Raw genomic sequence first — 22,657 nt, 5'->3', positions numbered from 1 at the left:
ATGAATGCAGAGACTGAGCCTTCCTGCCCCACCCCTCCCACCTACCTTCTCAACCTCCTCTCCTCCAGGGGGGCACCTCCCTCAGACTGGATTCGTCCTCCCCCCCACCTCCTGCCCCCAGTGGCCACAGCCAGTTAATACTGGTACAGGTGACCTGAGGAATGCTATAGTGCCCCATACCCAGCCCCAGTGCACCCACGCATCTTTCTTCTCTGGTTCATCGTGGATGGCCGACCGCTTCCCCACCACCTGAAAATAAAGGCTCTCCCTCCGGCTGCCAGATGAGCAAGGACAATTTTCCGACAGGGTTTTCCACTGACTATGCACTGAGCCCTCTCTGGCCACGTCCCCGGGGCCCCTTGGTAGAACATCTCCAGTGTGGAGGTTTCCGTGGGGAATTCTTGAGGATCTCTTGCAGCAAGGCCACATGGGACCCTGGCCCAGCACTGTCGGGTTAAACCCCAGGGATTTGCGATGTGTGTCCAGGCAAGTCCTCTCCCTTCTTTGGGCCTATTTTCCCATCAGGACCATGAAGGAGTGGGCAAGATGCACTGGGTTCCTCTGACCTGTGGCTGGAAGTGCTGCTTGGCAGACTTTTCCTCCTCATGAAGACACTAGATCTTACTGGTTCCATGGAAAGCCAGTGTGTAGGGGTTGGCAAGGCTGCTGGGGACCGCACGATGGGGAAGCTGAGGCCCCAGAGGAGCACGCCAAGGGCAGAGCCGGACCTCAAAACTGTGCTCCCCCACCAGCCAGCTGCTTACTTTGCCAAACCCAGGAACGGACATTGATTGCACCTAAGACTCTTTCAGAATCTGGGGCGGGGCAGGTGCAGGCTCTAGGCAAGGTCACCTCTCCCGTGTCACCGCAGCCTGGCCTGGACTCCCGTGGCTTTCATCACGCTTCTTTCGGAGGGAATGCTGATGAGTCACTGCAGCTTCATGGAAACAGGGTTGAGCAGCCTCAGTGCCAGGCCACAGAGCCCAAGAAGGTGCTACCACCATGCCCGTTTGAACCATGGGCTGGCAGCTCCAGAAAACGCCTGGTGTGTCCCACAGAGCCACACGAGGACCCACAGAGGCAAAAGAGGGGACAGGACCCCATGTCCCCAGTTTGATGCCTTTGCAGGAGTTGACGGCGGCATCTGCTCCAGCGCCGTGGCTCACGGTGGTCAGCGTTTAGATTTTTTTTCCTCCCTCACATCTCAACTTCTGTAGAAAACGAGGGTGGGCAGGACCTGAAGACAGAGTGCCAGGAAGCACGTGTGTGCGAGGCAACCCCAGGTGTCAGGAGACTTGTAGACACCAGGCCCTGTTTGGGATGGAGCTCCGGTTTCCATGGTGATTGAAGCAGGAGCGAGAAAGCAACCCCAGCGGCCAGGCTCCCGGGGCAGGAAGCTGCCCCTCTCCTTGAGCTGCAAGCTCTGTTCTGGCTTTCAGAAGCCCAAAGGGGACACGACACGTCTAGGGGTCTGTGCACCCTATCCCAGAACCGGCCCCATGCCTGCTGCCACCAGGAGAGAGGCCAAGGACCCCAGGCCCTGGGCTCGGGTGGGGGGTCTGATGAGAGGGACTTTGCTGGGCAAGGTGTCATCCGTGTAACATTTATTGTACCTATGGTGGACCTCCCACCTATCCCCATCAGACCACATCCCCGGGAAGAAAGCTCAGAAGTCACGTGGAGAGTTTTATGGAGCACAGGCGGAGGGGACTGGGACAGCCCGGCGGCCGGGTTGAACTGAAAAGGCAGACTCACCCCTGAAAGCGTTGGGGTCGGGGCTTCCCTGCTGGCTCCCACCCTCCCCAGGCCACCCCAAGGTCTGCCCTGCCCCCTCTCCCAGCCCCAGGAATGGAGGCTCTGCTGTTCCCAATGGCAGAGAAGGTCTGGGATCCACTCAGCAGTTTGAAAACAAACACGGTTTTTCTCCTACTGGACACGTTCTGTTCTCTGGTCCGGGCAAAGCTCTGGCCCAGAGACCCGGCGAGGTCACGGCAGCTGCCCCAGCTGGACAGGGAGGCAGCCCACAGGCTCGGTCTGTCCCCAGGTCCCCCTGGATTTGGGGACACTGCCGTCCTGAGGCTTTAGTGAAACAGTCTGAGGAGCTGCTCCTCCACAAAGCCTTGGCTACTGAGTGTTCTCGTACTTCAGGTACCTAATCAGCCTGCCCGGGAGCGGCAATAGGTCTAGGAGTTTTATGCGGTGCTTCCCGACAGCCTTTCTCACTTGCAGCCGGCACAGGTGAGCCAGAGGTCTGGGAAGTTCTGGGGAGAGAAAGAGAAATCCTGATGTGTTATTTGCAACCAGCAAAGAGTTTGCACCTGTGCCCGCTGGCAGGTAGGAGACACCCAGTCGATGTGACCAAAGGCTGCTGGGGTGGGGGGGGCGGTGGTGGGCAGCACCTGGGTGGCTCAGGCAGTTAAGCATCCAAATCTTGATCTCAAGGCCATGAGTTCAAGCCCTGCGTTGGGCTCCACGCTGGGCGTGCAGCCTATTTCAAAAAAGAGAGGGAGGGTTCCTTGGACCTCCCCCTCCTCGGGCTCTGTAATCCCAGCCCCTGCCAACTGAAAAGATCTGGCAAAGCAGCTTTCTCCTTGTAGCCCCTCATTGATCTGCACAGCCCAAGGAAGTAGATGGGGCAGGTACAAACCCATTTCACAGGTGAGGACCTAGTGAAGCCCACACCCGGAACCGGAGCTGCCATGCCCCTCTTCTTGTGCTCCTTCCTCTATATACACAGCCTGGACGGCCAACACAGCCTTAGCAAAGGGGTCAGACAGTTTCACCTGTTAAGTGCCCCCATAAATGGAATTAAGCCCTGAGCTCTGGTGGTGCAGAGAGGCCAGGGTGTGCGCAGGGATGGGGAACACCTCCCCACACATCCCAAGATCCCACTGGGCTGCCTCCCCCCAGAAGCCCTCCTGGGATACCTCGTACAGTAGAGTTTTCTCATCTCAGGGGGAGGAGGTGTGGTAGGAACAGGGATTGATGTGTCTAGTAATAGGGTAATTTATTTCAGCCTCTGGCTCAGGGTCTAGCACGGGGGAGGGGGTGTTTGTTGAATCAACACCATTCATTCACTCAACACACACACATGTTGATCCTTTCACTGCCTGGCCCCGTGTTAGGCCAGAGATACAGAGATGCCTACCCAGGACTTTGGGGAAGGCTTTCACACCACATGGTGCCACCTGAGCAGGGTCTTGACAGGTGGGCAGGTGTTTGCCAGGTGAAGAAGGGAGGCAGGGGCATTCTGAGCAGGGCAAGTGGCTATGCCACGCCAACGAGCCCATGGCTAATCTGGAAGATTGGGATTCGGAGGGAATGTGGAAACAATGGCAGGTGGCTGCAGTGCCACCCAGCTGCATTTCTCGCTGCTTGGTCTTGCTTAGGACAGAGCCTCCCATCTGGGAAGCTCAGTCCCTTTCTCAGCCCAAGTGAAGACTAAGCTGGAGGGGAGGAAGGCCAAAGGCCACTGCGGAGCAAAGGATCAAGGAGAGAGCAACCAGTTACTCATGAATGTGGTGAATGTTCACCAAGCCTCTCGGGCTACGCCCCGGGTGAGTGGGCAAGTCCCCACCACCCTCCCCCATCGCTGCCTCAATAACTTTATCAAAGGTCTAACTCAAATGCTTCCCAGGCATTTGTGCAAATGAGAAATCCTATAGTAGGTTTGGGTTCTATGGGGCACGGGGATCAAGGAGAAAGGTGGCAAGTCAGAGTTGGGGCACTGGGGCATGGGCACCTGGATAGTCAGGGGACAGGGAAGAGGGTGGCACAGACTCATCTGGGGACAGCAGCAGTGGTGACATAATAGAAACTTGCTGTGAGTCAGCCTCTTGGCTCCATGATTGACAAACACTTGGTCAGAGATGGGCCTGTGCCCTCAGAGTGTGAGAAACCCTTCGGGTAAATGGATCTCCTCTGGGCAGATGCTTATTTCTCAGTACCAGTGGCAGCACCCAGTTTGATTACTTCCGACACTTTACCTGCCCAGGTGAGCTCCGTAATGCCCAAGAGGGGTTCTCGGCCTGACTCGGCCAGGCTGCCCCATCGACACCACTGTGGATGGTCATCCAGCAAGCCCCTGGCTCCAGAGGCCTGCCTCTCGGCCTAGTGCTGCTCCCGGTGTGTGGTCTGGGGACCAGCAGCTCGGACACCACCTGGGAGCGTGCTGAAATGCAGACTCTCAGGCCCTGCCCCAGGCCTGCCACTAAACAGCAGTGAGACCTTGTCTCCCATGACATCATCTCTTGGAGGGTCAGGCTTCTCCTTTACAGCAGTGTCATGGAGACACCGTATGCAACACGTGGCACAGAGCTTGGCACGCAGTAGGTGTTTATCAAATGCTAGTAGGCGGCACGTACTGTGAGTCCTGGGCCTGAATCAGGCAGGGGGACCTGCCAGGAGCAACAGCAACTGCCCCTACCTGCCTTCTCCTTGATGACGGCCCAGTCCTCGAAGCTCTCGATGTGTTCCTTCAGCCGCGAGCACAGCTGCACGTTGCCCACATAGTCCAGGAGGATGTCGATGATGGGCCCTGCCCAGCGGCTCACTTCTGGGGTGGACAGGATCTCGCAGAACTGGAAGAGATCACGCATTGGTGCTGGGGCTCCCCGGACCAAAGGCAATGCCTCAGGGGGCTTGTCTGTTAGGGAACCTGAGGCCGGGGAGGGGAGGGGAGGGATCCGAGGAATGAGGACTGGGCACACTCATGGCAGGATCCAGTTCTACAGACGCAATCCCCCCCCCCCATCCACATAGCCTCTGCTGCCGAAAGTGGGAGGTGGGCAGCTTGACCATCATCTCTCTAAGCCTCAACTTCCTGTTCTAGAAAATGGGAATATGACAACTGGAGGGTGGTTCTCTCTCTCTCTCTCTTTTTTTTCTTCAAATGAGAATTAAGGTAATATATGAACATATAAACTCCTTTGCACGCAACAAGTAGCTCCTAAATGATTCCCATTAGCTATTACAGATCCGACCTGTGAAGTCCTCAGCACGGGCAGGTCCGGCCTCTGGGTGGCCCTGCACCTCATCCGACCTTGGCCAATCTGCCCTCACCTCCATCCCTATCCTGGTCATCATTCAGTGGCATATTCCAGGTGCAGGTTTGCCGTGGGTGACGCACCCTGGCGTCTTACACCTTATACGTTCCCCATCACTCCTCCACCTCACTGTCAGTTCCTGACATTCCCCACCACGGGGTGGCCCCAAAAAGGACGCAACGGGTCCTCGAGCCACTAAGTTCTGCTGCCTCTAAGGCACGCTAGCCACGCGGTTCGGCGGCCTGCAGGTGTGCCCGCTCCCAGGGCCCTGGGCTGGGGTGGGGGTGGTGGTGGTGGTGGGCATGAGCCCCGCACCCCCCATCCCTCCATCCCCCTCCCCTATCCCCCTCCATCCCCATCCCCTCCCCCTTCCCCCTCCATCCCCCTCCATCCCCCATCCCTCCATCTCCCCCATCCCCCATCCCTCCATCCCCCATCCCCCCCATCCCCCATCCCCCTCCATCCCCCTCCATCCCCCCATCCCCCATCCCCCTCCATCCCCCTCCATCCCCCCATCCCTCCATCCCCCCATCCCTCCATCCCCCATCTCCCCCCTTCCCTCCATCCCTCCATCCCCGTCCATCCCTCCATTCCCCCCCCCCCCCCCCCCCCCCCGCCCCGCGCACCTGGACCTCCGCGGGCTCCTTGTCGGCGGCGGCGGCGGCGGCGGGCGCGTCGCTGAAGCGGCTGGAGCGCGGCGGCGCGGGCGGGTGCGGGCCGGAGCCGAAGCGGCACGAGAAGCAGGGCTCGCCGTCGCAGCCGAGGTCCATGAGGAACTTGAGCAGCGACAGGTACTTCATGGCGAACATGATGGTGGCGGGGAAGGCGGTGGGGTGCGAGGCGACGCGGGCGTCGATGTCGGCGCCGTGGTCCAGCAGCAGCCGCACGGTGCGCAGGCAGCCCAGGCGGATGGCCACGAGCAGCGGGCTGATGAGGTCGCGGTTGGGGTCGGCGCCGGCCCGCAGCAGCAGCTCGGTGGCGGGCACGTTGCTGTTGACCACGGCGAAGTAGAGCGCGGAGCTGCGGCGGTCCTCGTACAGGCGCGCGCGCTCGGGGGCCAGCGGCGCGTTCACGTCGAAGCGCGCGCCCAGCAGGGCCCGGAGCACCGCGTCGTGGTTGCGCTCGGCCGCCAGGTGCAGCGGGCTGACCCCGCTCCTGCGCACGCGCGTGCGGCTGGTCACCGGGAGCAGCATCTGCACGATCCTGCGGGATCAGAGCGGGAAGACCGAGGCCCCGGAGCTCCAGCCGCCCGTGGGGGCTGCCGCTGGGCCCAACCCTCCTCACCAGCCTCGGTGGCCTCCGGGGTCCTAGTTCTGCGGTACTTCGGCGGGACTGGACTGCGGGTGCCAGAATTTCGGGGGGACCCAACTTCAGGCTAAGGAGTGTTGCCTACTCCCAGCTCCGTGATATGGAGGAATTGACTGGAAGGTCCACACACCCAGTGCAGGAGGCAGCGGGGCCGTGGTGATGTTTGCAGGTAGAGGTTTGGCACCCGCCCTGCCTAAGCGGAGTAGGGGTGGGGGAGCTGGCCATGTGCCAGGAGACACCTCCAGGGTGGGGGGAGCTGGCCATGTGCTAGGAGACACCTCCAGGGTGGAGGGAGCTGGCCATGTGTCAGGAGATACCTCCAGGGTGGAGGGAGCTGGCCATGTGTCAGGAGATACCTCCAGGGTGGAGGGAGCTCCCCATGTGCCAGGAGACACCTCCAGGGGTGGGAGAGAGCTGGCCATGTGCCAGGAGACACCTCCAGGGTGGGGGGAGCTCCCCATGTGCCAGGAGACACCTCCAGGGGTGGGGGGAGCTCCCCATGTGCCAGGAGACACCTCCAGGGTGGGGGGAGCTCATTATGTGCCAGGAGACATGTAAAGGATTTACAAACACATTTAAGCTTAATCTTTTCAACAACCAGGAAGTATGTCTCATCATTCCCATTGTGCAGATGAGAAAGCTCAAGGCTCAGAGAAGTCGAGGGACTTGTCCAGGCCACGTATCGAGCGAGGCAAACCAAGAAATGTGCCCTCCTCCTACTCCAGGGCTGTGCTGTCCCACATCTCTGTGGAGCTGCCCAGTCCGGGGAGATAGGAGGGCACCGATGTATCCAACCCCAACCACTCCTGCTCTAGGCCCCAGGCAGCCCTAGGGGACCACAAAGTGCCCTCCCCTCTCCTGTGAGTCTTGACGCCTCTTTCCCTGAAGGCCGATTCGAGCCTCCCCCAGGCTCTCTGCCTTGCCTATGGCCCGGGGAGGCTTGAGCAGCCACTCCTGAGGCTGGAGATGCCTGCAGGCCCTGGCTCTGCACTCCTGCTCTCAGCACTTGATCCACATTAATCTGTCATGTCCTCCCAGTAGCCCTGTGAGGTAGTATTGCGCTGTCCTCATTTACAGATGAGAAAACATGGGGCCCAGGGACGGTATGTGACTTGTAGGAGGACCGGGAAGTGATGGAGCGAGGGTTTGAACCTAGGCAGCCCGATTCCCCAGGCCACACTCTCAACCACTGTCCTACGTGACAGTTAGGGTGACAGCTGATATGTCACAGGGTTTTGCATTGTAACGCGTTGACTTGCCTGCCCCTTTTAACCTTCCCTGCAGCCCTGTGGGGTGGCCGGAGCAGCTCTGTGGCCTTCCTTTTAACAGACGTTGACTCAGAGAGAGGAAGCAACTCATCAGAGATAGTAAGCAATTTTAGGGGGCCAATTCCAGGGGCTCTTGACACCTTGTCTTTGCTCTCTTCCCCTAGACCCCTGGCACTGACGTGACTCCAAACCCTAATCCATCCAATCCTTGCTGACAGGTGACCTTGTGGCCCCATGCAGGCTCAAAGGAGGTGGCCATGGCGGGGCAAGCAGGTGCCACTGGGGCCTGTTCCCACGCCTCTCTGCCTCCTGGCATGCTGGCTTCGCGGCTTCCTGGAAATCTTATGCCAGTGACCTCCTGCTAGGATCTCAGTGGAAAGTCTTATTATTGTTAGTGACGCTATGTTTGCCTAAAATCTGCCTCTAAAACCTCAAAAGGAAATTCACACACCCAGGGGGGCTAATTGCCTCCTAATTTCTATTTGTGCAGACACAGGAGGCCTGACCCCGCTCTGTAGAGGTGCTGGTCAAAGGCAGGGCTGGGGCCTCACCCTGGACCACAGCCATCGCCAACAAATGCTCCCTAACAGCCGTGGCATGCCCGAGCTCTGGAAAGACAGCGAAAGAGAGACTGCCCTGGGGCTGCTGGCCAGAGGGGGCTGGTATCCCTGGCAGGTCACAACCGGCCTCCAGAGATCCCTTGCCCAACCAGGGCAAAGTGGCAGGAATGTGGAAACATGACTGGATGCTGCCTACAGGTCCCAGAAGCATCATCCTACTAACGCAGGAAAATCATCCCATTGTGCACGTCTGTAGGATTTTCCCGACCTGGAAGTAAATGTTCCCTGCGGGACAGGATCTGGAGATCAGTCCGTGCAGCCCTCGCATTTTCTAGGGGGGATGAAACTGAGGCCCAGCATGGGGTGGGGAAGAGAGTGAGGTTGGATTGGAGGTGGTTGGCAAAGCGAGGGCAGGGTGCAGGTGTTCAGAACCTACTTGCGGGGCCGGGCCTTTCTGTGATGTTCCACTACCCTGGCCCCAGGGAGGGACCGTGTTGGCCGCCCTGCCACAAATCATCACTTTTTTTCCCAGCCCTTGATGTGGGATGGAAGGTTGGAGGAGGAGAGGGTGACCCCATGAGAAGGGCTGGACCTCCCTTACTCCTCCCACCGGCAGGTCCTAGGCCTGCAGCACTCAAAGTGTCCCTCATGACGAGAAACGAAGGTGCCCACTGTCCAGGGGGACCGTTGGTGCCTGCCAGGCTCCCTGCTCCCCCTCCCCCCTTCCCCAGCACAAGGGCCACACCTACCCCCAGACCAGAGCAGGCCCAGCTCAGGGCTCTTCCAGGGAGGCCTCAAGCAGCAGCTGGGCAGGTGACCCTGGCCCCTGCCTTGTGTTTGGGACGCACCGGTAACTGAAGCCAACTTTCCCTGTCCCAGGCGGCCTCACTCTCTTTTCTCCAGGCCCCAGGTCCCTACCCAGGATCCTGATTTCCTCAAGGCTGTTGCCCTGGCTCCGGTGTCCTGCCTGCACTCAGCCCAGTGAGAAGGACTAGAGCAAAGTGCTTTGAGTCAAAGGACACTGCTGTCCTGAGCAGTGTGGGGCCCTGCATGGGGCCGCGGACCTGGGTACACCACCAGCACTGTCTCTCAGTGCTGAGCCATCTGAGGCATGTCACTCAACCTCTCTGTAACCACATCTGTAAGGGGTCGTTATCACAAGAGTGATGATGATGATGGTGGTGGTGGTGGTGGCCACCCTTTAGGGAGTCCCTATGAATTGCTGCGAGCACTCCCCGCTCCTGAATAATATTGCTGAGCGTTTACTCTGTGCCAGGCACCAAAGTGCTTTACAAGTTTACCTCATTTATCCTGGAAAGGACCCTGTGAGCTAAGTATTTTATCCCATTCACTCTTCCTAACAGCCCAGCAGCGTGGGGTGGCCTGGCCCAGGTTACAAAATTCAGTTTAATGATACCTTTCGCCGAGGCTGCTTTTGAGGATAAAATGAGGTCACGCTGTTGGGCACATGGTAGGCACCCAATACGCGGTGGCTGTCGGTGTCTTGACCACCACTGTGACTGCAGTGCGCTTCCCTGCTACACCAGATATGCAGGCGTTCTGGGTTACAAGGTCATGGTGACGTGACCTTTGTCAGCGCTGGGTGGAAATTCCATTGCAGACTAGGCCTTCACAAGGGAACCAGTCACCCACAGATGGCTCGGTTGCCAAAATCAGTGTTCAGCCTGCCATGCACATGTGTGTGTGCATGTGTGTGCATGTGTGTGTGTGTGTGTGTGTGTGTGTGTGTGTGTCAGAGAGAGAGAGAGAGAGAGAGAGAGACTACCTCTCTGAGCCTGGGTGATGGTCCTGCTGGAGCCAGAAAAGGCTCTACCGTGGAGAGAATCTGCCTGAGGGCCTTCCCAGGGCTATAGTGGGACTCTTGCCCACGAGGGATCCTTCTAAGGGGAAGTGTGCAGCTTTTCCCAGAGGTCCTAGGAGCTGGAGCAAGGGAGGAGCTTCTCCGTGAAGGAGGAAGAGCCCAAACAGCAGAACCGGGTGCCCTGCTGCATGAACAGGTGCGCCGAGGGCTCTCTGGGCCTTCAGAGACTGGAACCTCGCCAAGGCTGCAAACCACCAGCTCAGTCACAGCTCAGGACGGCTCAGGGAGGCCCCACAGTGCAGACTCCTGGGCTCTGCCAACCGGAGCCTGATTCAGCAGGTCTGGGGAGGGGGCCCAGGAGGTGTTGCAGGTGACCCGTGTGCCCCACCTTGGGAAACTTGGATGCAAACCTTCATCATTTTCCTCCAGAAGATACAGGCAGTAAACCAGTTTCCTTTGGAGGATGGGTGTGGGTAAAGGGGTCCTGTGCCCACAATTCCCCCTCTGATTCTCTTGGAGGCCTCAAGCTTTGAGCCTCAGGTTCCCTTTCAGCCAATGGGGAGACTAACTTGCTCATGAATGCGCTTTATAAACTGCTTTTTAACTTACTGTGTTTACTGTTCTTTCTTCTCCCTTTCTCCAAAACAAGTGTTAAAGTGGCTTGCAAAGGTGATATAAATTAGAAGTAAAAGAAAAACTATAGTTGAAAACTAGGACGTCAGAAATGAGGCCCAAAAGGCCAGTCTCTGTTATATGCCAGGCACAAAACAGACTCTAAGATCCTGGTTCTCTATGGGGCTGCCTGGTGAAATCATCTGGGCAGCTTTTAGAGACCCTGAAACCCCAAAACCCCAGCCCCAGCCCAGACTGCTTACATCAGAATCTCTGAGGATGAGTAAGGGCCAAACATCAAGAGTTTTAGAGCTTCTGGCAGTGGTGGTGGGGCTTCCAGTGTGAGCCAAGGCTAAGAATCCCTGGTCTTGGTGCTATTCTAAATTTAGTTTAAAGGAGTCATGGGGCATCTGGTCTTGTCCAACACAGTTTCTTAACAAATCTATGCTTGATGTTGGGTTTTAATCTCATGCCGTGCCTTTGCTAAACTGGAAATGAAGTACAAGGTAAGGTGTGCCTTGGAGGTGACTTGGGTGTCCTCTAGGCTCCCTTCTCAGCCATGCTCGAATGTCACACCCTCTGGTTAAATGTGCTGTAGCGATGGCACCATCTGGTGAACCCTGAGACCAACTGCTGGGCGCTGCTTTCCACGCCCTAGACAGGCAGGGTGTTTTGGCAGGTGGCGGAGTGTGGAACGCCTATGGAATGTCACATCAAATCCCCAAGCAGCCTATGGGAGGTCAGCGTGGACAGGGCCATTAGTGCCACATGCCCGAGGAGTGAAGTGCCCAGGGCTTGCCTGGCCATGGGCCTTGCCAGATGGCAGGAGCTGCTGCGAACCCGGCTTTAATCCTTTGTTGGGCAGCCCTCAAAAGTGCAGGCCTGGCCCCTCTCACCCTCTCAGTCTTGGGGAGCAAAGGGAAGTGGGGCCTGGGAATGGAAGGTGAACGACCAGGGAAATCGTGTTGAGAGTCATGAATCCAAAGAAGATTTGGAGGAACACAAACTGTCCAGAGAGAACCAGCCTAGCTCCCTGGCCAAGCTTAGGCACACCCGGTGCTCCTTCAGCGTACCCTCCCGCTGGGGCCAGACTGCTAACTTCAGGGGCCATGTGAGGCATCCGGGTGTGACCGAAGGATGCCAAGGGACAGTGCCAGCTCTGCCACTCTGTGGCAAGCCACTTCCCATTTCTCTCCTCTGCAAAATCAGGGCCTGTATTACGTCAGTGATTCCCCCGAAGGTGTGGATGGCTGTATCTGCGTGGCTCAGGGAGCTCTTCACAGGTAGAGGCTTAGGCTCCCTCCCTCCTGGAGATTCTGGTTTAGTGGTTCTGGGATGCGTCGTTTAACAAATAGCCCAGAAAGACGGTGCTGTACAGGCAAGTGTGGGGGTCCAGGGACCCTGGAGACTTCAAGGGCCAGCCTCTTCCCTCTCCTTCATTCTTTGGATCTCTCCCTCTGGGTCATGCCTGAGATAAACCACGTCTGCTGACTGATGCTGGATCTTTCTGGGGTTGAAGAGAAAGAATCCATCTTGCCCGGCACCACTGCCTGACGTGGTGCTTTCTTCCCTCTATTGGCTGAATGGAAAAATGAGGGAACGTGCTCTTCCTACCTAGGAGAGCGTGAGCGCACCGACCTGCGGGGTACCTGCTGTGTGCCGGGCAGTCTGCGGGGTGCTTTACTTCCATTCCTTAGCCGTGTATATCCACTTCACTAACAGTCCTAGCAACAACCCCATGAGGCAGGTAACTGTCCCCCATTTTGCAGAAGGAGAAACTGAGGCTCAGAAGGGTTTAAGCAATGTGACCAATGGCTTCAAACCAGGGGAAATTCAAACCCAGGTCCTGTGCCTTGCAGCCTCCTGCTCTAGGGCTCAGGGAAGGCGGGGTCTCCTCTGTGCATGTAACCTCGGGGAGGGCTTGTGGGCAGGACATCTTTGGTTGGCCATATATGCAGACAGCCTGCAGAGTGGGGCCTGAGGTTCCGGGGGGTCTTTCTCTTTGTCTCCATTCCTCTCTGCAGGATGCCACTCTCACCCCTATTTCCATCTGCCTTAGCAAACACAGCCAACACCCCCTAACGTGTACAATCTGTGTTCTTCCCTCTTCTCTCTACTTGATGGCAGGTAGATGGGCAGGTGTTGCCCAGACTGTGTCATCTGGGGTGCGCTGGATGGAATTTTATGTGAAAAGCTTTCCTTATTAATCGTAAATTGGCAATTTTGGCAACTGAACCGTGTGATGAATGTTTCCTTTTGAAACCAAATTCATTTTATGTAAACATATCTTCAAAAGAAAACACCCAGCGGTGAACGTAGAGGTGCCTAAAATCAGGAATGAGGTCTGTGAGTGGTCAAAGTCTGGAAAGCACTGGTGGAGTGGCTGTTACAGAGCCCTGTCATCCTTCAAGAGCAGCTGGGGTTCTGCATCCTTCAGGGAGTCCTCTCTGAGCCCACCAGCTAGTGGCGATGCTGGGGTATGCTTAACAACCAGCTCTTCGGGAGCAAAGGGGACCCTGATATGTTGCATTCACCAATTTCCGTGGCGTGAATACTCTCGCTATGTATGGCCAATATCAGGCTGCCCTGGTGAATAGTCGGCTCCCGTGAGCTGGGACGAGCCAGCTCCAGCACACATCTGCTGCCAGGCCCCACTAGTCTCTCTCCTCTAGGACTGCCACAGAGCTCAGCTCTTCACGCTCTTTCATGATGTCAAGAGTTCATGTGCCTGTGTCTGTGTCTCCCCCCTGCCACCAGATCACCCCCTGAGATTTAGGCTTCTTTTGTTTTGCTCATAGTGCCCAGCACATAGTAAGTGCTCAGTAAAGGCTATCTAGCTATTATCATTGGCACTGTTTGTGTTCTAGTATGGTTGGTACTATTCCTATTATTCTATGTATCCCCTGCATGCTAGCTAATTGCCTGAGTGGTTATCTTTGCATCCCCCCAAAGAAATAGCCGCTAGTCCAGACTCATATCTGGCCCCCCCGAGTGCAGTTCCTGTAGATGTGACATTTGTAGCAGGTGAGCTCTTGCCGTCTACAAGATGTGGGACCTTGGGCAAGTCACTCACCTCTCTGTGTCTTAGCTTTCTCATTTGAAGGGATGAAGAGAATAGTATCTACCTCCAAAGATTTTGTTAAAAGGCTTGTTAGCAGTAGAGTGGTCAAGAGGGTGAAGGAAGTTAATAATGTAACGTGCTCCAGCTTGCCACCTGCTGGAGAGTCTCCTCCTTTCTACCTGGAAGGTGCCCCTCACCCGGCCACTCCTGGGCCTCCCTGTGGGAGGGACGCTTGCAGCAACCCCCCCACCCCAGCCCGCACCAGCAGTGTAGGTGTGGCGGGGAGCCACAGAGCACAGGTGGCGGCCCCCTGGGCTGACCTGTAGTTGCCCTTCTTGGAGGCGATGTGCAGCGGGAGCAAGCCGTCTTTGTTGGCCTTGTTGGCGTCGGCACCTTGCGAGAGTAGAAACTCCACCACGTCCTCATGTTCATTCTTGCAAGCCTCGTAGAGGGCCGACGCACTGTCACTGGCTTGCGTGTTGATGTCAGCACCTGGCCAAGGAGAGGCAGATCAAGGAGTGAGCGCGGTGGTCCCTGTCCAGCACTGTGCCAACCACGGTGATGGATCGGATTGCTCCTGTCTGCAACAGCGAGACCCAGGGGGTCTCAGTAAATGCTGGCATTTACTGAGCACTTACTATGTGCCAAGCCAGCACCATGCTTTACGTGGTGCTCTCTCTTTGAGTCCACAGGAGAGTTCATGCAGGGATTCCTGGGTGGCTCAGTGGTTTGGCACCTGCCTTGGGCCCAGGGCATGATCCTGGGGTCCTGGGAGTGGGTCCCACATTGGGCTCCTTGCAGGGAGCCTGCTTCTCCCTCTGCCTGTGTCTCTCTGTGTCTCTCTCTCTGTGTCTCTCATGAATAAATAAATAAAATCTTTTAAAAAAACAAAACAAAAACAGAGTTCATGCATTGGTCACAACTCTTGTCTGCGTGTGGCGGACAAGGACACAGAAGCACAGGTGACCTGCACAACTTGCCCCAGACCACCCAGCTCATAAGTGCAGAGCCAAAACTTGAACCCAGATGGCCTGACAGCAGAGGCCCCTGCAGATGGTCTGATGGCAGAGTCTATGATGCTCTTCACCCTTGCTCTCCACGTCAAAGTGATCCGGGGCCTGTCTTGAGGAAGCCCCTGGGCTCTAGGAGCATGCAGAGCCCCTTAATAAGGAAGGAAAGGCCCCCAAAACTTTATTAATAGGAATTTGTTCTTCTCTGCCTTCCATGGCAAGGAGTAAGAGAGGGGTTGCTTCGGGTCTCCTCCGCAGAGGGCATGAGAGCATGCTGGGAGGCGAGGAATCGACTGGGGACACCCTCCATCAGCCTCGTCTCCTACATCTTCTCCATCTCCTGCTGGTAAGGGAGAGACCCATGGGTTTCTCTGCAAAAAGAGGTACGGTCTCTTCACCAGTCCCTCCTTCTTCTGGAAGGAGATAGAGCTGAGACAGTACCGAAGTGTCAGTAAGAGCTGAGATCACAAAGCATCTTTAACCACAGCTCCGCTCTGCCTGGGCGTTCTGCTTATCTCAGGCTTTCTGGTAGCTTTCAATTTTGGTAACTGGCTTCTGGTCTAGTGGAAAGTGCACACAGGTTTTTGCAAGAAACAAGAACTAGTTGAAGTTTCTGTTTCAGGGCTTACAAGCCCTGTGGCCCTTGGGTGGCCCTCAGGGGCCGCAGTTTTCCCATCTGTTGACCAGGAAAAAATAGTACCTTACTTCGAGGAGTAAATAAGATAAAATATGCAAATATCTGCTGTGGGCTGGATGCTCGTGTCCCCTGAAAATCCATATGTTGAAAGCGAATCCCCAGTGCAATGGTGTAAGGAGGTGGGTGCGAAGGTTGTGAGGGTGGAGTTGCCATCTGAATGGGATTAATGCCCTTATGAAAGAGACCCCCAAGGGCTGCCTGGCCCCCTTTCACCATGTGAAGACCCAGCGAGAAGGTGGCTGTCTATGAACCAGAGATGGGCTCTCACCAGGCAACAAATCTGCTGGCACCTTGATCTTGGACTTCCCAGCCTCTGGAACTGTAAGGAATAACCATGTGCAGTCTCTAAGCCGCCCAGTGCGCGGTGCTCTGTGATAGCAGCACGAACAGACCAAGACCATCTCCTGCACGGTGCCTGGCATAGAGAAGGTGCTCAGCAAATGCCAGTTCTCCAGGATGGGGGGAGCGGGGCGCAGAGGCTGGCTCTGCTCTCCACCCTGAGGGAAAGTCAGCCACCAGGTCCAAGCTCTTGAGGTCAGGCTCCCTGGAAGCCTGGACCCTACCAGCAAAGCCACCCGCTCTCCCAAGAAAAATATTTGGGTTTGAAAATGGACTCAGCAGACCTTGACTCAGACTGTCGGCAGGAGAGCCGGACAGATGTTCGGAGCTGGCCCGTGCCCCTTGCTGGCTGAGCATCCTGCCCTCTGCCAACCCTCCTTGCCTGGGCTCCCAGGACCCTGCCTCTGCCCCTTTGTTCTCAAGCTGGTCAGTCCAGATGTGTCCCCGGCTGCTAGGAAGTGCCCTGGGTTTGTTTTCCCATCTGTTAAGGCACGTGCTGAGTAAATGGATGTTTATTCAAGCGGAGTCCCCCGGTGGTGGTTCTCGAGGCCTGCGGTGGACACAAGAAGCATGCAGCCTCGAGTCGGATGCTGTGGTCGCAGTCTAGGCTCTGATCGTGACCGATCGTTTAACCTTTCTGAGCCTCAGTCTCCTCATCTCCCAAATGGGATGAGGACACCCTCCACCTCATACAGCTATGGAGAAAATCCCATTGGCTTAGTCCGTGTTCATGCTCAACACAGTGTCTGGCACACAGTAGGTCCTCAACAAACCCCTTAAACTCAGCCGGAGGGTCTGGTTTACCCCTGGCCTCTCTGTGGCTAGAGAGGGAGGCTCACTCCCTATGGATAGAGAAAGAAGAAATCCAAGGTGTTCTTGGAGAAGAACAGAATAATGATGCTCTTTAGCCAGAAGAATGTCTGCCATTGTCACGGGGTCTCTCCAATGCAGGCAGTAGTATTTTATTTTCTCCCATTAAGTGACTAAGATGTTTTCCCCAGGCAAAGAGTGCCAAGTTCCGGGTTCAGATCCCAACTCTTCCGCTACTTCACTGTGTGACCTTGGACAAATCACTTTCCCATCCCCGGTCCCTGGTTTCGTCACCTGTAAAATGAGGAGGGTGACCTAAACGTTGCCTGAGGTTCCTTCTGGCCTTAAAGTGTGACATGGTGGAAGGAGAAGTGTCAGGAGCCTAAGGGTCTGGCTTGTTCCACCACTAATTTGCTACGTGACTGTAAATAAGTCACTTCCCCTTTCTAGGTCTCAGATTCCTCATTTGTAAAATGAGGATGTTGGGCTAGATTAGAGGAGGCAAACATATGGCACGTGTGCCACTCCCCCCTCCACCCCAGGTTTGTGCCTAATTGCAGGCATCGCTGGTGGATCTCAGCACGTCTCCCACTGAGCCTAGACGCAGCCTCTGAATCCTCACCCCAGCGCTCCCAGGAGATACTATCACTCGATCAGAGTATGTCCGCAAGGCGACACCTAAACTTGCCTCCCCTGAGACCTCTGTGCCCCTTCCACTCTGCTACATGACCCAGGGACCCTTAGCACTCACCGTACTTGGCCAGGAAGCGTAGGGCGTCCAGCTGCCCACTCTGGGCAGCCACGAACAAGGGGGTGATGCCGTAGGCATTCTTGGATTCTACTTTGGCGCCTCTGCTCACCAGGATCTCCATGACCTCCAGGTCGTTGCGAGAAACAGACTCGTGCAGAGCTGTCCAGCCTCGGTTGCAGCGGTGGTTGGTGTCTGCGTTGTACTGCACCAGGATCCTCACTGCCTCCACGTTCTTGCGCTCACAGGCTGTGCCCGGGGAGAAGCCAGATGGTCAGCGAGGCCCTGGCAGGACCTGGGCGGCCGAGACTTCGTTCCTTTATTTGGCCGTTCCCCCATTCATCCATCAGCCACTCATTCAACAAATACCCACTGGGTCCAGACTGAGGTCCAGTCCCTGCATTTTACCTGGGATATACACCTAAAATAATAGTAATCCTAATAGCAGTAATTGCCGAGGTATATAGCACTGATTGTGGGCCAGGCACTCTGTTCCAAGCACCTTAGGTGACCAAATAACCCAGAATTCTCCCAATCACCCTCAAAGGCTGTAGTGTTATTATCCCTTTTCACAGAGGAGGAAAATGAGGCAGAGAGAAGTTAAGTGACTCGCCCAAGGTCACACAGCTAGTGTCAGAACAGGGATTGAAGCTCAGGCACTCGGGCCCAGAGTCCTTGTCCCTTGGGAGATTCCAGGGCATCCCTAACTCGTTTCCCTCTGCAGCGCTTCCTGCTTTAGTTCTTCACGTTGCCAGCATCAGAAGAGGAGGAGTGTGGTCATACTCCTGCTCAAAACCCTTCCTCAAAGCCCCCTCACTTAAACTGAAGTCAAATATGTCTTCTGAGGACAGCTCATCAAGTCTTCTCAACCTGCTCAGACCTCTCTGTTAAGCCTCATCGCTTTCAAGAACCTGCTCTGGTCCAGGGTTATCACCAGGGAGGCTGGGCTCTTGTCCATATGAACCACTTCTTTGGGTTGATTGGGGTGATTGTGAGAAGGGACCCCAGCAAAGCTCCCTACCCCCTTCGAAGTCGTGGTTTCCTCGCCTGCAAGCCAGAGATCACGAGACCTTCCTGAGAGGACCCTGTGGGAGCACCGGGTGCGAGGGACGCTCTAGCATGGTGCTTGGCACATGGGAGGAGTGCGTGCAACACCAGGGCCGAAGCTGTGGCTGAGCATTGCCCAGTGTTCTGGGAGCTCTCTCTGGGACACCTGCATCTCCAGGCGATGGCTCTGGTGCCCAGGCAGATGTGGCTTCCACCGCGGGTGTGCAGCAGACCCGGCTACCAGGTTCCTGCTTCCCATGGAATGTTCCAGGTCCTGGATACTAGGCACCTGGGAAAATGGGGGCTTTCTGTTGGTTTTCAAAGTGTAAAGGTCCTATCATCTTTGTAAGCCCCAAGGCCGATTGCTTAAGCATGTGGGCGTGATCTGAATGCTTTATAATGTCATAGTTCAGAGTGTGCTGTTGGCAACTCGCACCCTGAGTTTAAATCCTGGGTCTGCCCCTTGCTGGAATATGTGAAATCCTGGGTGCCCCGTTTCGTGTCTCTGTAAAATGGGGATACTTCCTATGTAGTGCCTGTCTCATATGTAGTTGGATATTAGGGTTAAGTTAAAGAACAGTGCCTGGCACATAATAAAAACTCAGTAAATGCCGGCTATTACGATTATTCAGATTTTGACTCTGGGCACTTGCTAGAGATGCCAATGTCCTTGGATGATATATTGAATGAGCAAGGGGTTTCTAGGTTTTTTTTAAACATCCCAGAGGTACACATTTTCTTTCATACCTCTTTGCCTCTGCCTCTGCTGTTCCCTCTGCTTGTCCAGCTGATAACTGCCTCCTGTTCCAGCTCAGCTCAGGCATCCCCTTTTGTGGGGGCTCACCCCTAGTGTTAGAGCCCTCCCCCATGCTCCCAGGTGCGTCATGCCAAGCTCTTTGCTGCCATTAGCTGGCTGTTATGTTGTCTGTGTGTCTGTGTGCACTGAGCTGGGAGAGCGTATGGGCACGGATCATATCTTTTTGTTTCTGGGCCCTTGGCACTCCTCAGTGGGCCTGGCTCATGGGAGGACTTGGGAACTAGGGCCCAAACAGGTGCATGAAGGAATGACTCAATTATACAAGTTACATGCCTAAATAAGACTGCCCCTTCAGAGGAGACCCCTGGTTGGGATGGGGGAGCAAGTGCTCCCTACTCTCTGGGCCCTTCCCCAGGGAAGCCCACCCTGGCGGGCTCACCTTTGTAGAGCGGTGTCTCTCGGGACTTGTTGGAGATGTCAGGCTCAGCCCCAGCCTGGAGCAGAGATTGGAGGCAGTCCAGGTGTCCCCTGCACGTTGCCAGGTAAAGGGCCGTTTCCTCCTGCAAAGTGCGCTGGTCAATGACTGCCGGGTATGCTGGAGAGAACAGATGGGAAGTTCACAAAGGGGGAAGATACCCCCTCCTCCCCAACACAAAGGTAGCCCCAATTTCCGTCCAATTCCAATGACAGACCTGTGTAGCATCCATCTAAATTTACCATCCATCCTCTTGGCCCTGGATTCAGTCGCTTTCACAGGACTGTTTCAGCTTCCCAGTCGTATTAACTCAGCTCAGATGCCACCTCCTCCGGGAAGCTTTCCCTGGTCGAGGCCCCCCCTCTGTGAATGACCCTGTCTTTCCCTCACACCCCTAGCAGCCATGGCCAGAAGGTCTCTCTCATACATCTGTGCCTGCCCTAGCGTGTGGTGGGCTATCTGTGGTTCATGCTGCTTCAGGACAGAGCAGAGGTAGCTCCTGTCTGCAGGTGTTACCCTTCCACATCTGGCTTGGGGGAAGCCAAAGCTCAGAGAGGAGGCATGATTTGCCCAGGTTCCCACAGCTGGGGCGGGGGGGGATGTCCTTGGCGGGGCATAGGCACAGCTGTGGTGTTTTCCACACCAGATCAGCCCCTGGAACATTCTGGAACAAGCTGGCAGTGGGTCTCCCAAAAGAGTGAGCCCTCCCTCATTCCTTTTCTAGGAATTAGGCTCTCCTGTCCCAAGAGGCCTGGAGAGGTGACAGCAGGGTGGGTGGGGAAAAGTCACTTCCTTTTCCCAGCTTGGGGTGATATAATCTTGCCTTGTACCCCGCCCTCTAAGAATTTGAGGGGCAAAGAACACAAAGCTCCAGAAGGAAGGAGTTGCTGCCCTCTGAGTCCTGTTCCCGCCCCTCACTGTACCTGCCTGCCGGCTCACCTTGCTGCAGGATCTTCAGGCAGCTCAGCTGGCCGTAGTAGGCCGCCTCGTGCAGCGGCAGCCAGCCTTCCTTGTTGGGCTCTGCAAGATTCTTCCCCGACTTGATCATGGCCTTCAAGGCCTCTTCATCACCTTCCTTGATGGCCTTCAGCACAGGGTCCACAGGCCTGTGACAGCAAGTGGCAGGTCACTCCTCGGGACCGAAGCAGGGCAGAGGTGGGGCGGGCCAGCCTCTCTCCCAGAGGGGAAGCAGGGCTACAGGTGGCCCCGGGGGCGATGCTAGCCGTGGGACCACGTGGTCCTGCTTGTCCCTGCTGGTCTGGAACAGGTGCACAGCCCCCCGCGGCCAGTGTCCTCCTCAATAAGGAAAATAATCCTTCCTAACCCATGTGGGTGTACCCTGGAACTCAGCCCCAACCTTGGCCCTGACCTTGGCCCCTCTAGCTTATCCGTCCATCAGCTATCCATCACTGCTTCCTCAGGCCTGTCCACCTCAGCCTGCAGGCCCAGGTCAGCCTCTCGCTGCCTCTGATCATAAGGCCTCCTGTAACCTCTGGCCTGTACGTGTCCTTGAATGGCTACTTGACTGCTGTCTCCCCACTGGACTGTGAGTTCCAAGAGGACGGGAACAGTGTCTTTATTTCTTTATTTTTCTTTCATCTCTCATGATTTCACTCTTAGGGCCCAGCTCAGTGTCTGGTCCATAATAGGTGCTCAATAAATATTTGTTGAAAGAGAGAGAGAGACCGAGAGAGAGAGAAGAAAGAAAGAAAGAAAGAAAGAAAGAAAGAAAGAAAGAAAGAAAGAAAGAAAGAAAGAAAAAATAAATCATGGACGAGAGGGAAAAATTCAGAAACTAGGATCCCCAGCAATTATTTCCACTCCTTCATTCCTTCTATTTCTAAAAAGATGGCCTCTCTCCTATTAGCATTTTGCTTGTTTCTTTGAGAGTTTTAAAAAATATCTTGCTCAAAACCTTCTTTGCAATAGCCTCCTTTGAGCATTTGGAGGACACACTGGCCTTTAAAAGCCACCGTGCGGGCTCTGATCCAGCCTTGCCAGTGTTCGGTGCCCCTGTGAACTCCCATGGACCAGGGGTACTTTCATGCCTTTAGCTCCAAGCGGGCACTCTGCAGGGAAAGACCGCAAGAAATGGGGTGAAACACGGCAAGCTCACTCACTTCCACAGATGGAAACTGAGGGTCTCTTTTAGACAGAGCTCCTCGGTGGCCAAAAGAGAATTAGGGAACCCCTTGGTCCCTGCGGCTTTCATCTTCACCCCTAGATGCTTTAGCTGCTTACATACTTGAAGGATTAATAAATTTGAATTCACAGTTTAAAACTTCTGAATATCAAAATAAATAAATAAATAAAAATAAAACTTCTGAATATTGAAAAGATTCCGGGGCTCATGTGAATGGTAACTTCTTTGCTACTTTGTTCTTTCATGCACTGAGCTGCCTTCCCCCCCACACCCCCCATCCTTGAATCAGTGAGGACCAGGACTGCTGTCATTCCCAGATCTACTCCTGGGAATGTTCTGCATGAGTGGTCCCATTTCCCAGATGGAGAAGGTGAGGCTGGAGGCATGTGTCGCTCCCGGGGCTCTCACCCACGTCAGGGGCCAGGATAGGCTCGGAGGGTTTATCAGGCCAGCCCCTTTACCCTCCCAGCTGCTTCCTCCGTTGTGAGCGGCACTTCCTCCTGACTCTCAGCCTCTCTGGTTATTAATAGCTTCAGAGCACAGATGCTGGTTAAGTTACAGACCCGCGAGCACTATGGGTAACTACCAGATAAGCCCTGAAGTCCCCATCAACGCCCTCACTACCACCTTGACGAGCTCTTCTCCCGAGCGGCCAGAGCAGCCCCCGCTGGTGTCAGGAAAAGCCCCAGTGGGGTAGGTATCCCGTCTCCCCCAGAAGGTCTCCTGTGGGGCCCCCGCTGAAGTGGAAGAGAGGAGGGCTGGCTGTTCCTGTGGACTGAGGGGTGCGCGGGGTCACGAGAACACTCCCAGGACCTGCCGCCCAGCCTGGGTCTAGTCCAGCTGTGGCGCAAGGACCCTGAAGCTCTCGGGCGCACCGGGGGTGCTGCTCCCTGAGTTCAGCCAAAGCCCCGCCCCGAGGGCTGGGGAGGCTGCCGGGGGTGTCAGACCCTTGGAG

General features: G+C 55.8%; 1 protein-coding gene across 2 annotated transcripts in view; it reads right to left on the bottom strand.

Moving 5' to 3' along the window:
• Positions 1–1,673: 1,673 nt before the first annotated feature.
• Positions 1,674–22,657, bottom strand: part of ASB2 (ankyrin repeat and SOCS box containing 2) — a 42,946-nt gene continuing 21,962 nt past the window's right edge. The window contains exons 4-10 of one of the 2 annotated variants that reach the window (XM_055304305.1): positions 20,499–20,665; positions 19,524–19,679; positions 17,284–17,529; positions 13,997–14,168; positions 5,672–6,248; positions 4,431–4,580; positions 1,674–2,261 (exon numbers count right to left, since the gene is read on the bottom strand). In XM_055304305.1, coding sequence (XP_055160280.1) covers positions 2,220–2,261; positions 4,431–4,580; positions 5,672–6,248; positions 13,997–14,168; positions 17,284–17,529; positions 19,524–19,679; positions 20,499–20,665 — 1,510 coding nt within the window. In that variant the 3' untranslated portion in view covers positions 1,674–2,219. Of the gene's footprint in view, positions 2,262–4,426; positions 4,581–5,671; positions 6,249–13,996; positions 14,169–17,283; positions 17,530–19,523; positions 19,680–20,498; positions 20,666–22,657 lie in introns of both variants that reach the window. The other variant, XM_055304304.1, reaches the window with a different exon arrangement.

Source organism: Nyctereutes procyonoides, unplaced genomic scaffold, assembly GCF_905146905.1.
Source record: "Nyctereutes procyonoides isolate TBG_1078 unplaced genomic scaffold, NYPRO_anot_genome, whole genome shotgun sequence".
Taxonomy (NCBI): Eukaryota; Metazoa; Chordata; class Mammalia; order Carnivora; family Canidae; genus Nyctereutes; species Nyctereutes procyonoides.
Note: the sequence above shows the minus strand (reverse complement) of the source record. Positions and strands in the feature narration are given on the sequence as shown.